This window comes from Nothoprocta perdicaria, unplaced genomic scaffold (assembly GCF_003342845.1).
Source record: "Nothoprocta perdicaria isolate Ctin4 unplaced genomic scaffold, notPer1 scaffold_72, whole genome shotgun sequence".
Classification (NCBI taxonomy): Eukaryota; Metazoa; Chordata; class Aves; order Tinamiformes; family Tinamidae; genus Nothoprocta; species Nothoprocta perdicaria.
In genome coordinates this window covers 761,812-774,915 of record NW_020455999.1, presented here as the reverse complement: position 1 = coordinate 774,915, position 13,104 = coordinate 761,812, and the positions used below count along the sequence as shown (strand labels likewise).

Below are 13,104 nucleotides of genomic sequence, written 5' to 3'. Positions count from 1 at the left end.
CCCCTCCCCTCCCACTTCTAATTCTCCCAATAGCTGCCCCCAGTTTGGCGACGGTCGTACAGAAGGTTATTTGTGCTGCCGAGCGCGAGCAGAGCTGTTTGGGTGGATGCTGTCCTGGGGGGAAAGGTATGCAAAGGGAGCCAGTCTCTAGGCAAACTGACTTCAGCTTTCTTTGAGATTTCTGATGTTTGGAAGGAAAACCGCTAAACTGTGAGGAGGATCTTGCTCCTCCTCCTCAGCTCTGCATCTTAAACTGGGATTATTCTTTTTCCCCCTCTCTCTTGGAGAAGAGGAGCTGCCCCAACTGATGCTGCTCGCTTGAGAGGAGCTGTGCGGAGGCTTCTGAGCTGCTCTCCAAAGGGTGAAGTGGGACCAGCGCTGCTGAGGGCTGCTGCAATGAGTGTCCTTTAGGACCGGGCACGCTGTGTTTCGTTTGCTGCTCTGGACTTGCACAATCCGGCTCCAAGGTGCTTTGCAGAGCCGGAATGGGGTTAAAGGGAATTATTTCCTCAGGCCTGTGCCAGCAGCTGTGCCGCCTGATCCACGCGAGGTTTGTAACTCTGCAGATGGGGAAATGTTTCCTTGTTTCCTCACTCCTACCTTGCTTGAACACTGCTATGGGGTGATGGGTTTGAATGCTTTGTAATTTTTTTTTGAGCTGCTTAAGTGTTGAGGGGAAAAATGTTTATGGATGGCAGGAGCAGGAGCTCCTCTGCGTGACTGATGTGTGGTGCTGGCTCTGGGGCTGTTGGCCTTCTCAGCGCGCTGGAACCGAGCACATGGGAACGTCTGCTGAGCCTGGCCTCTGCTGTGAGCTACAGCTGCGAGATGGGCAAATTCTGCTATAAACAAGCCCTTATTTGCAGTCTTGGTACCTATCAAGGCTGTCAGGAGGAGTGCAAGGCTCCAGCGTTGCTGTGCATCAGCCTTGAAGTCTTGTATGTGGAAAACTTAAGGGGCAGGTTTTTCCCAGCATGGACAGCACATAGGTGACCCCGATGTGAAACCAGGGGTAGCTGGAGGCAGCCTGATCGAAGATGTGCTTAATGGTGCAGCAAGAAGCAGCAGTGCGTTCACCGCAAGGGGAATGCAATCTCTGGTGGCTCCGAGTCCACCCTTCAGCAAAGGAGCAGAAATTCAAGGTGTCTTCTGAAGGGAGCATCAGAGTAGCAGATGCATCAGAGAGCACTGTGTTATCTCACTGGTTTATCTGTGCAGGGGGTTCTGCATGCGCTGCCCTTCCTCCTGCGCGGATGGCAGGGCTGAGCTGGCGGGCGGAACGGCGCGAGTGCTGTGCCAAGGCTGCACGTGCCAACGGTTAACTCCCTCCTCTGTTCTCCTTTCCATCCCTCAGGCGCTGCTGACCAGTGCACGTCTTGACAAGGTCTCCTGGCGACGTCCGTGGGGCTGGATGACAGCGGGAGCGGCGGGGCAGGTGGATGAGCTTGCCTAGGGATAGGCCAGAGCGGAGCACGCCATGGGGCAGAAGGTCACCGGTGGGATAAAGACTGTGGACATGAGGGACCCTGTGTACAGGCCGCTGAAACAGGAGCTCCAGGGCCTCGACTACAGCAAGCCCACGCGCCTGGACTTGCTCCTGGACATGCCGCCGGTGTCCTACGAAGTCCAGCTGTTGCATTCGTGGAACAATGACGACCGCTCGCTGAATGTCTTCGTCAAAGAGGACGACAAGCTCATATTTCACCGGCATCCGGTGGCCCAGAGCACAGACGCCATCCGGGGCAAAGTGGGGTACACGCGAGGCCTGCACGTGTGGCAGATCACGTGGGCCATGCGGCAGCGCGGCACCCACGCCGTGGTGGGGGTGGCGACGGCGGACGCCCCTCTGCATTCCGTAGGGTACACCACGCTGGTGGGCAACAACCACGAGTCGTGGGGATGGGACCTCGGCCGCAACCGGCTCTACCACGACGGCAAGAACCAGCCGAGTAAAACGTACCCTGCCTTCCTGGAGCCCGATGAGACGTTCATCGTGCCGGACTCCTTCCTGGTCGTCCTGGACATGGACGATGGGACGCTGAGCTTCATTGTGGACGGGCAGTACATGGGCGTCGCGTTTCGGGGGCTCAAAGGGAAAAAGCTGTATCCGGTGGTGAGCGCCGTGTGGGGACACTGCGAGATCCGGATGCGCTACTTGAACGGGCTCGACCGTGAGTACAGCTGCCCGTGCTGTGGAGCCACGCGGGCGCCGCGGCCTCCCTCGGGAAGGGCTTCCAGAGGGTGAGGCTTCGTGCCAGCCCAGCCGCGTCTCCGCATCCTTAATGTTCCCCTGGGAAGGGGCCGTGCTGGCCGGCACCATGCGTGCTGCTGCCGTGGCCCTGCAGGAGCGAGCAGGGCAGGGATGGTGGTGTGCTGGGAAGCTGTGCCAGCTCCCTGGCATCCGGCTGGCAAGCTCCTGTGTCCCTGGTGCTCCGTGCGCTGCCGGGGTATCCTCTGATGGGCGCAATCCAGGGAGCACTGCCACCCATCCTGGATGAAGAAGCCTCCACCATCCCCCTCAGGCAGCGGTGGGAAGACCTGTCCCTGTCCCATCAATGGGAATGTCCCACTGTTTGGGAAAGCAGCTCATCCCGGGCAGGAAGCGCAGGTTTGCAGTGTGGCGCTGAGTACTGTAGCCAGCACGGCTTGTGCTAGCCCTTCCAAGAGGGATGTCGGTTCGTAGCTGCACTTAGTAATAGGCTTGGCTGTCCAAATGTGAGGATGAGTCTGTTATCTCCCAAAAAGAGGTTCCTGCTGGGCCCCACTGACTCAGGCGTGTGGGTGGGGAGGAAGAAGAGGAGGAGGAAGCGGATTCAAATCTGGATTTGTGTTTGGCACCAACAGCTCTGGCAAGGCTGCTGTGAAGAGTAGCGTGTTTTCCCCCTGCATTCCAGCTCCGTGTTGGCCCACGGGCTGCAATACCCTGGGCTCCCTTCGCTGGGAGCAGGACGTGTCTGTTGGGGCCAGCGACAGCAAATGCGTGGCACTGGTGACATGGGGTACGAACAGGCTGGCACAAAGCACTCATTCACCTGTGACTAATAATAGATATAGTTATATCTAATAAATCTCACAAAATAAGCCCAAAAGCCTTGCTAAAGAGTAAAAGAAGAGTAAAGGTTCCACAGGCCAAAGAAATCAGATAGCATCTCGTGCTGCTTCAACACCTTTGTGAAACTCCTAGTTGCCCTTAACTAGGGTTATGGGCCTAGTCTTGTGATGATACTTAAGGAGGAAGTTATTTTAAGTTAGATAAGTCCTGTTTGGTTTTCTTGAAATCAAAGTAAACAACTCCATGCAAGAGGGTATTTCCAGGGCATTGGTAAAGCTTGGACCAAGCTGGATTCGAGTGGAAATCTACACAGTTTAGTCTCTTGTGGTTTGGCTTGTCAGATATGAGGAATAATATATGAACTATTTTGCTGTTTTTCTTTGAAAATACTGAATTTCTTGTCTCTTCAGCTTATGAGTTTTGAAACTGGTTAAAAAGCAGAGTGATGGGACACAAGTCTTGGATATTCAGCTTATTTGGACATGGAGCATGAGATGGCTGTAAATGCTGTATGAAGCAGCAGATTGGAGTCCTTAGGTCTATCTACTGAGATGCTGTCATGACTGCTGTTTCCATCGGGAGCCTTAATATAACTGATTGAGTCTGGTCCTGCCCCTCAAGTAGGTGATTCTGCAGCTGGTTTTTGCTGCTCTTTCTGCTTGCAGGATGGTGTGACTAGGTGGCAGGGACTTAAGTGGTTATTAAATTGAGAAGCATTTTTGGTGCTCAGCATAGGTGTCTGCCTCCCACAAATTGCTTTATTTTCATTTTTTGCTTCTTTCCTGCAGTCAGGCCTGTTCCATCAGCTTTCAGCAGATGAGCTCAGAGCAGTGGAACAACCCTAGAGAATAAGGATCTTGATTTGAGCCCTTGGCAAAACTCTTCCTCCCAGGAGGAGGAAGAAGCCCAGCTCTTCCTGCCACACCATGGCTTGGGAGAGCAGGAACGAGGCTTTTGAGCCTCAAAGCCAGAATCTGCAGCTCCCCTCCGAGCCAGCAAGTCTGTGGAGCTGTCGGCACAGAACTGCACTTAGCGAGGAAACAGCCACCTCCTGTATTGGACGGGGTTGTAACGCGCTCTCCGCGGAGGAGCGGAGCACGGGCACGAGGCCAGGAATGACAGGATGCTATTTTGGCACAGAGAGAAAGAAGGTGTCTGGCTCCAAGCACTTGAGAGCGTTCAATAGCAGCACTGTGTCCAGCGATTGTAGTGCTGGGGAAGGAAAGGAGGTCACGCAGGCGCTTGCCCGCTGGGTCTCTCTTGTCAGACGGGGCTATCAGTGCAACTAGAGGAGCATAAAAGTTCTTGTTCAGTTCACTGACGACTGCTGCTTGGCCTGGGCTTGCTGTCCTGCAAGTCCCCTGCAGCAGATGATAGTCGGTGACCGAAATGAGGGGGAAGCAGGGCCGTAGTTCAGCTCTTCAACTGCTCGTGTGAAGGGCATGCAGAGCAATTCAAGAGTATGATTCCTGACTTGGCTAGAAGTCCCTCCACTGTGAGCAGACCCTCTTTCTCAAACTTGATTTATATTTTTTGGGTCAAAAGAATACAAAATAGTTCCTTGATTTTTCCCTGGAAATCTCTGCACTGAGCAGTCCGAATATTTTTATTTTCCAAAGTGAGTGAAATTTGTGTGGCCTGATCAGAGGCTACATCTGTCTGAGCTCTCCAATTCTGATGCTAATATATGGACTCAAAAGGAAGGGATTTTGATCCATCTTGCTGATGGAGTAAATGCTCGTAAGAAATGCAGTAACATGATCTTGTTGAGGAGAATTAGGCTGTCACTGTCTCAGCTGTTTAAAACAGCTGGGTGAAGTAAATTAATTTGGCTTGGAGCAGTGGAAGCTGGAGCAATTGGCATCTATTGAAGTTCCTGAAAACTGCAGCTTCCCAGCCAAGCTCTTCCACTCCTGGGGATGTGTTTTAGGTGTCTCTGGCCTGAGATGTCTCTTAAGGAAACTCTTTAACACCAAGCGCTTGAGCTATTAGAAGATCGTCCTGTGATGTCCTTAATTCGGGGTGCTTCTGTTCTAGGTGTATCTTGGTGAGCAGGACCCTTCAGCCTTCCTTGCTGGGAAACTTGGTGCTGTCCTGTTGGGTGTTTAAAATGCAGGATGTGGGCATGGTAGCCCAAGGCTTGCGTTTTTCCCAGGCATGGGTGGTGCAGAGGGGAGTGCTCTGATGGGAGCTGTCCCAGCATGTTCAATGCAGGGACATGAAGTCTAACAGGTGGCTTTACTCATCGCAGGGGGATCATGCAATAGAATGAAGGGGCTGGCAGTTGTTACAGTCCTAGAGAATAAACACAAATTATGGTCCTTTCTGTGTATTTATATCACACAGTGATATCAAACTCTGCTGCAGTCTTTTATTTTTGGTGACCCCTCTTCAAAGGTGTTTGGATACTGCAAGGAGAGGCACAAGCTGTCTGGTCTCAGCCTTGAATGGCATCGATTAGAGGCAAATTCCTTAAATGATCCTAAGAAGTTTTCCTTTGCAGTGTTTGGCTCTAAATACCTCCTACAGAAAGTCACCTGGGGCTGTGTGTTTTGTCATGTTCCTGTTGCTGATTGAGTGCTGAGGGGCTTAGGTCTTGTGAGCAGGCTCAGCCTTCCCATCTCCCACTGATTTCTCCAGGGGGGTTTTAAAGCTAGTAAAGGGAATGTGCAGCTCATGGGTTGGGATGCTCACATTTGGTTTTCCTTCCTCTTCCAGCTGAACCACTGCCTCTGATGGACTTGTGTCGGCGAGCGGTGCGGCTTGCTCTGGGCAGGGAGAGACTAAATGAGATCCCTGCGTTGCCACTGCCAGCTTCCCTCAAGAGTTACCTGCTCTACCAATGACCTTGGTGTTCAAGGACAGAGCTGGAACCAAGACGAGCAACCTGGAGCTGACCCACTGGGCAATGGGTTTGCCACCCTCGTGTCGTCGCTGCTGTTGGAACTCCTTGGCCAAAGCACCTCTGTCAGGGCCAAAGCGAATTCTCGGATAATACTTGTTTCACCCCTCAAACGAGCATTTTGCTCTTTGGAAGGTGCTTTTACAGCACTCTTGCAAAAGGAACCTTTACAGAAGCTCGGTGCTTCCCTGCTTTCCAAATAGGCTGTGCTGGATCCTTGTAGAGCCTGGGAGTGAAATATTCGTCTGCGTCAGCCAAAGGGGAGGAAGCAGCTTAGGGGAAGGGAAGGTGGTAGGATGGAGGTTTTCTTCAGACCAGGTGCTAAGAATAGAAAGGCACAGGGTGGCTGGCAGAGTTGGGGAGAGTCTGGAATACCAAGAAGAATTATCAGTGGGATGTTAAAACCAAAAATAATGTCAACAAAAACCTGAAACACCAAAACCAAAAACCTTTCCACTGGGTCACTTAACCTGGCGAAGGTGGTTATGTAGTTGATGTCTGTCTGTCTGCTAGGACTTCTCACCATGTCCTGAGGTTATTTAATAGCCAGTGAATCTTGCTTTTTTTGTTTCTGCCACTGTCACTTTCCCAGTTCTCCTGCTGTTTGTCCTGCCTTGTCTTGGTGTGACTGAGTGGGTGTCTAATGTCTTCACCTGTCCTCTTGTAGACTTGAAACTGCAGGTTTTAATCTGGAGTTGGGGGCTTCTCCCTGATGTGGGGACAGGGAAAGGACAAATGTGTCCTGCAATATAAGCCACGGTGGTTGAGCTGAGACTTGTTGCACAGCTATTGGTCCTGCCTTCTGATGTCTGCTTTCTGTGTAGCCTGTTCTTGCCAGGGCTTTGGAAACACGAAGTGTGACTCGAATGTCTCTGCCAGGGTATTCTCTTCATTAAGCTGCTTAAAGTCCTCCAAGCCAGGCTCTGTCCTGTCCCATCAGCCTGTTCTTAGCTGCGCAGCGGGAATAGGTCTCCCTGTGCCTTGCTCGGGGATGGGAAGAGGTCTTGGAGGGAGGTGGCAGTGACAGCACAGAGTTGCCACCGGCAGCCTGCAAATGCAGGAGCTGGTGGCTGCTGCAGAGGGCTGGAACTCGTGAGGCTTTTCCAGACCCTGGGGGGAAGCTCCGGGTCCAGGAAGAAGGAAGGGACAAGGGAGCCCCTCTGGAGCGGCGCTGAGGGAGCTGCAATAAACAGGACAAGCGATTCTGGCAAAACCGGCACATCCCAAATAAAGATTCTTGCCTCGGTAGCCGAGTAAAGAGAGGGATCGGAGCTCTTTCTTGGTGTCTCCACAGGCTACTCTGCTGCCTTTCTGGGGTTATTTTGCACATTTCTTTGTCTTGAAAAATGTTTGTGTGGTTGGTTTTTTTTTTTTTTTTGCTCTTGAGTTATTCCGTCAGTTCTGTGTAGGTACAAATGAATTTAGTTGTTGAAAATGTTAATATATATATTTGTGGTGTATGTATAAGTACAATGTTTTAAACAGCTGCTGTAGGGTACCTTTTTTTAAAAAATAAACTACTTGCATAGTATATTTTTTAAAGCACAGAATTGGTGCCAAGACTGGGTGGGGTGCAATGTGCCCCCTTTTTTTTTAAATTTGTATAATTTTTTTAACATAGGGGTTTGTACTAGATTCTGTCACAGGGTGGGACACAAGTTGCACAAGGAAATTCAGTGTTTATGGAGCCCTGCTTGGTTGCCTTCAACTTGAACCAGTGTCTTCCGTTAGCTCCAGGGAAGCAGCTGTGTTCTTCCCACCTCTCGTGCTGTCTGCGCTCTCATCTCCATCTCCCCTCACTTCCCTAGTACAGCGCTTTGTACAGTTTTAAATTCTCCCTTTCTATTTTACGGCTGTAGATAACATTCAGTAACCTAATAAAATTTATTGAATATAAGTTGGTGGTGTTTTTCATATGCGTGACATAATCCTTATGCCCTAGATGGATGCTCAGCTTGCTCGTGAGGACCTATCTGAAACAAGTAAAGCAAAGGGTGGCAGCCTGGTCACCATTAAAAGGCCACCTTGAGTTGTTATTGCCTTGGGGGCTGTGTACGGGGCACCTACCACTGCAGGTGGGATGGGCTGAGCTGCTGAGGTCTTCAACATCTCCACTGGTGGCTGGAAATGGCTGTTCCAGGTTGGCTAAGACACTTCTAGGCTGTGCTTGGGGCCCTGATTATGGAGCTAAACTTGCTGCAAAAGCACACAGCAGTAAATGTCCACTTTGCGACCTATTTTGCACAGAAGATTCATCCTTGTGCTCTCGGGAGCTCGGATGTTGGTTGTAGGGTGCAAATTGCTTGTGGTTCCTAATGGTGCCTTCTGACTCTTCCACCTCCAGCCTGGGCAGGATGGAGATGCTGTCATGCGGTAGCAGCAGGTAGGTTGTGTCTCTCCAAAGTGACTGAAGGTGATGTGGGTTTGTGCTCTCCAGCTATGCTGCCCATGTGCTGGGGAGGGAGAGTGCTGGGGCAGGGGCTGATTGAGGTTTTTAAGCAATTTCTTGCCTTTATCTCCTATCAGGGCAAGGATTTTCAGTTTTCAGAGGCGTCACCTCCTTTGAAGACAACAGCGTGTGAATGCCAAGCTCAACAGCCAACGTGTTTGCCAGTCAGCAGGGGTTCGCTTTGCTGCAGGTAGGAGAACACTTATTTTTCTGCCTGTTTGTGGGCGTATGCAGCTTGGCTTTACCTTCCAGGGAAGGGTGCCCTGGAGCTGGGAGCGGAGCTGGACGGGAGGGCCCACGAGGTGGGGCGAGCGCGGAAGACTGAGAAATTAGTTCATGCTCGGCTCCAGACACCCAAACAGGCTTGTGTTCCAGCTGCATGGAATATTTGAAATAAATGACCTGCTCGGGGCCGGGCGCTTGCAGTGTTTATGTACAGTGCCATGGTGACCACGCAGGAAGTCATGAGATGAGGACTGGGCCTGCTGGAATCAACAAATGATATCACAGATTAGCGAGTCCTAATGAATCTCTGCGGGCGCCCGCGCTGCCGTGGGGCAGCCAGGGCTACTCCCTTCTCCAGGCAGCAATAAAAACCACAAGTCCTGCTTGTGTCAGGGTCTCCTTGAAACCCAGCCCTGCCCCGCTGGCCAGCCTCTCATCTCCCTGCTCTTGCTGACTAATGTTGACGCACGTGGAGCTGCTCCGTGGCTTAGAGGAGGCCTCTGGCCTCATAGTTTGCCTGCAAGGGGGAAGTTTTCCCTGGAGGTTGTTGGTAGGTGACGAGCGAGGAAGTTGTGGGCCTTTAGCAGCCTCTGTTTGGAGAGCAAGGGCCGCTCTGCATGTGAGTTGGGCCTTGGTGCACCCCACCTGGGCCGGGAGCGCCTCTGCTGGGGCTCTGCCAAGGCTAAGGCCACGTCAATAACGCAGAAAACCTCGGGGACCTCTCCTTTACGTGCACAACTGAGGCAAAGCGCCAGTGCAATGATGGGCCTGGGCACCGAAAGCTTTCCGAACACAAAGACCAGGGCTGCGATCATAAAGTCTCCCGTCCAGCGCTTTCTCTCCCTTATACTTCCTATGCGGAGCTGATGTTGATCATATGCCAAAGACGAGGTTGTGTTTGACTGGAAAGGGAAATACTTAGTCTTTTATTTGGTTAAATTTATTAAAATCAAAAGCCTAACCCAAAACATAACTTTTTTTGGCACAGAAACAATATTGAAGGCAGCAAAACTCGTTCTGTGCTGACATGTTGGAGCACTGATCCTGTCCTTGCACGTGTTCCGCTTTGAGACCACTGCGGGCTCGTCTGCCCTTCAGACAGAAAACTATTTGAAGCAACTGCCAGATGTTTTGTCTGACTTGTGTTTTACTGCCTCGTGCTGCGCTTGCCCTGCGCTGCTGGGGCTGCCCATGTCCAATTGCCCTTCGGCCCCAGTCGTGTGTAATGGGGGAACACGAGTCCTGGAGCACCCATGGGACTCTGTCCCTGTTCCCTCTCAGATCCTTCTAAGCCATTAACTGTTGTTTAGCAGGACCTAAACATTTCATTGCCTGAAACCTGCTCTCCCATTTATTATTGCGCAGGGGCAGGCGAGGAGCACCTGCCTGCACTGGTATCAGGCCAGGACACAGGTGCTCTTCCTATTTTCCCTTTACAACAAACTGCCGAGGGCTCTTTGTTCCCAGCTTCTCCTGGAGCAAGTGCCTTGGAGCGCGTGTCCAGCTCCAGCTGAGGGCTGCACTGATCTGGCAGGAAAATTGTCACCTTCTGAAGCAGCAACTTCAACAGCAACCCCATAAGGGTGGCTGTTTCCTTCGGAAGAGGGTCACCTAATGCTGATGCAGTCCGTGCCTGCTAAATCTGAGGTCCAACACGGGAGGAATAGCGGCTGCTCCTGTGCCCCATCTGTATTTTTCAAGCTGTCTAGACACCTGGGTGGGTTGCACACACAACCAGCAGAGCTAGTTAATCATGTCAGGCTTTATCTTTGTGCAGAGGCCCCTTTCTGTTTTGGTTTGCTCAGTGAGCTGTATGGAAACCCAAGGGAAGACGTGGATTGAGCAGACGGGGGAGAAATTTGATCACTGGAGTTGAGATTTGGCATTATTCATTTTCAAATAATCTAGACAGTGCTCAGATTGTAGGACACACTGGCTCTACTGCTTGGTAACAACGGTCTGACAGAGTAACACCTTGAAACAGTGAGACCTTGTCTGTGGGAAATGCTGGTTAATCAAAGCCCAATAGGAGATTATAGAAGTGAAAATGAGATTTGTAGAATACTAGAAATTAAGTTTTTAATTGTTTTAATTGATTTGGTAATTTAAAAAGTAGAAGGAGCAGTACTAAGTCCTTCTCTGATAAATCCAGTTGTTAATTGATGTTCTCATAAATGCTAAGTGCCTGTGCCAAAGTGCAGGGTTATGGAGGGTGGATCTTTGAATCTCTTTGGATTTTTAATCTCTGGATTTTTTAATCTGCTGTATGTTTCTTGAGGAACAGCAACGCAAGGAAGATATACTATTATGTCACAAATGTAAAGTGCCTGCAGCCTGAACAAACCCCCCTTTCTTGATGAAGGTTGGAGGGCACGAGCTGGGGACTGAAGCTGAACTTCTAACCTTGTGTTGCTGAGACTGCAGCTCGGGGGCTGGAGCAGCAGCTCTGGTGGGTCTGGTTGCTGTCCCGGTGGTTGGCAGCTCCAAACGCTGCAACGTGTCGAGCAATGCAGCCGCTGCAGCCTCCACAGCCTCTCGCGTATGGTTTTTGCCAAGTTCTCTTGGAGGGAGGTTGTGTAATCCAGCGGGGTTGCATGTAAAAACACACTTGTGTACGTCCAGGCATGTGGGGTATTGCCAAAGTGGACAGACTGTCCTGCTTGTGCCTGCCAGAAAAGTTGTGTTTTGTCCAGCGGAAAAGAAAACATCCTTTTCTCTTCGTGCTTTGGAATTTATCTCTTCAGACTCTGATCTTATTAGCCCGGTTTCCATATTGTGACAGCTTTGGCCATCCTGGGTCAGGACCAGAGTCCAGCAAAGTGAGTTTTCCAGTGGTAGCCAATGCTCAACAGAGAAAGTATCTGTCAAGGATTTGATTCTTGGCCCTCTGGTAAAACATGCAAAATTTCCAAAGCTTGCAGGGAGCTTACACAACGAGCTGCACCATTTTGCTTTGCAATGTCCAATCTTTTGTGCTAGTTGTTCTTTTTACCACAAAAGTTAGCTAGTTTCTGCCTCTAAAGAAAGTAGACTAAGAGGGAATAGTCTAATTTCATCCCTGAGGTGTTTAATAGCTCAATTTTGTAACTCCGGGAGCCAGGATGACTTGCCCAAGCTGCACATGAGCTCTGTACCAAAGCTGGAAATCAAACACAGTTTGCTCCAGATGCGTTCCCTAAACCCATCTTTCCATCCAGGTTGTCAAATATATTTGGAAAGGTTGTTTTTTCCAGAACCTGGCAGCTGAGGGGAGTGACATTTTTGCTGTGCTCTGATTTATGCCCTGGTCCTATTCCACACTGACCTTTTGTTTCCTTCTTTACTGCCTATATTGAATTAAAATGGCAGGCTTCCTTGGACTGTGTCTTAAAACAAGGCTGCGCTTGGTAACTGCTAGTTTTATTAAAACTACCATTCATATTTGGGGGCTGTGAGCAAGGCTCTTTCTAAAGGGGGGAACTCTCCTACCTTAATTAATGCAGTTGTTCAAATCCAGCAGCTGCCCTGTACGGTCACGGGCTCTGTCCGGCTCTCGCCGCGCTCCCCTGGGTGACCTGGCACTGCGTGCCCCAGGGCAGGGAGCACATGGAGCCCACGAGGTGGTTTTGCTCTTGCCCAGCCCTGCTCCGTGGCTGGAAACCTGGATTCTGGGAAGCGGCAGCACAACACGAGCGCGGTGTGAAGGCCCCAGGGATGAGGTGGCCCTGCAACGGGGCTCTTTCCAGCCTGATGGACACGTGGGTGCTCCTGCTCTCCACTTCCCCGCCTTTCTTTTCAGCTGCAAGCAGAAGCCAAACAATTGTGAGTGAAAAAACCATGATGATTTGCTGCAGGTGAAATATCCTGAGGCTCTCTGTGTGAAAACAGAGCAGCTCCCAGTTCCCCGGGCTTTTCTTGGAAGGGTGAACGCTGTTCCTGTCCAGTTGGGTGACTAGTTTGCTCAGCAGCTACCTTGTGGGGGCAAGTTTGGGCAGCCAAGTAACAGTGGGGAGGAGAAGCAGCAAAAGGAGACGCTTCCCTGAAGCCAAACTGTTTTCAGAGGGGGTTGGGAGAGGTTCCTGGAGATGGAAGCTGTTTTGTTTTGTTTTCTGAGAAAACATCTGCATGGCCAAGACAAATGACGATGCCTGCTCGAGACCTTGTTACCTTTGGTCTCCTTGGGCCCTGTGTCAGTTCCCAAGTTATTTTTATGAACTGTTTAATCTCAGGGCTTTTATTTCTCCTGCAAATAAATGGTATTTCAAGTTCCCGGACAGTTTCAGATACTAATACCAGCTGTCTAGACAAAGAGCGGCCCACGGACGTGGCCATAAATAAAAACAGTCTTGAGGCTTTGGATTTTTTTTTCCTTCCTTCCTTTGTCAAGTGGCAAGAGAGGCTGGGGTGTGAAGGCAAAGGCCTCAACATGGGGCTGAGCCTGCAACGCCTTAAATCTGCATTTACCCAGTGTGGGGATTAGCAGCATTCATAAATGTG

General features: G+C 50.8%; 1 protein-coding gene across 1 annotated transcript; it reads left to right on the top strand.

The window, feature by feature from the left end:
• Nucleotides 1–1,442: 1,442 nt before the first annotated feature.
• SPSB1 (splA/ryanodine receptor domain and SOCS box containing 1) lies at nucleotides 1,443–7,204 on the top strand. Its single transcript, XM_026051141.1, has 2 exons — nucleotides 1,443–2,171; nucleotides 5,771–7,204. The coding sequence occupies exons 1-2, from the start codon at nucleotides 1,478–1,480 to the stop codon at nucleotides 5,896–5,898; spliced, it is 822 nt and encodes a 273-aa protein (XP_025906926.1). The 5' UTR covers nucleotides 1,443–1,477; the 3' UTR covers nucleotides 5,899–7,204.
• Nucleotides 7,205–13,104: the final 5,900 nt, after the last annotated feature.

Excerpts from the sequence above, each read along its gene's own strand:
- SPSB1 (XM_026051141.1), top strand. The coding sequence starts at position 1,478 with ATGGGGCAGAAGGTCACCGGTGGGATAAAGACTGTGGACATGAGGGAC. Across the intron at positions 2,172-5,770 it reads CTACTTGAACGGGCTCGACC|CTGAACCACTGCCTCTGATG; the intron begins GTGAGTACAGCT and ends TTCCTCTTCCAG.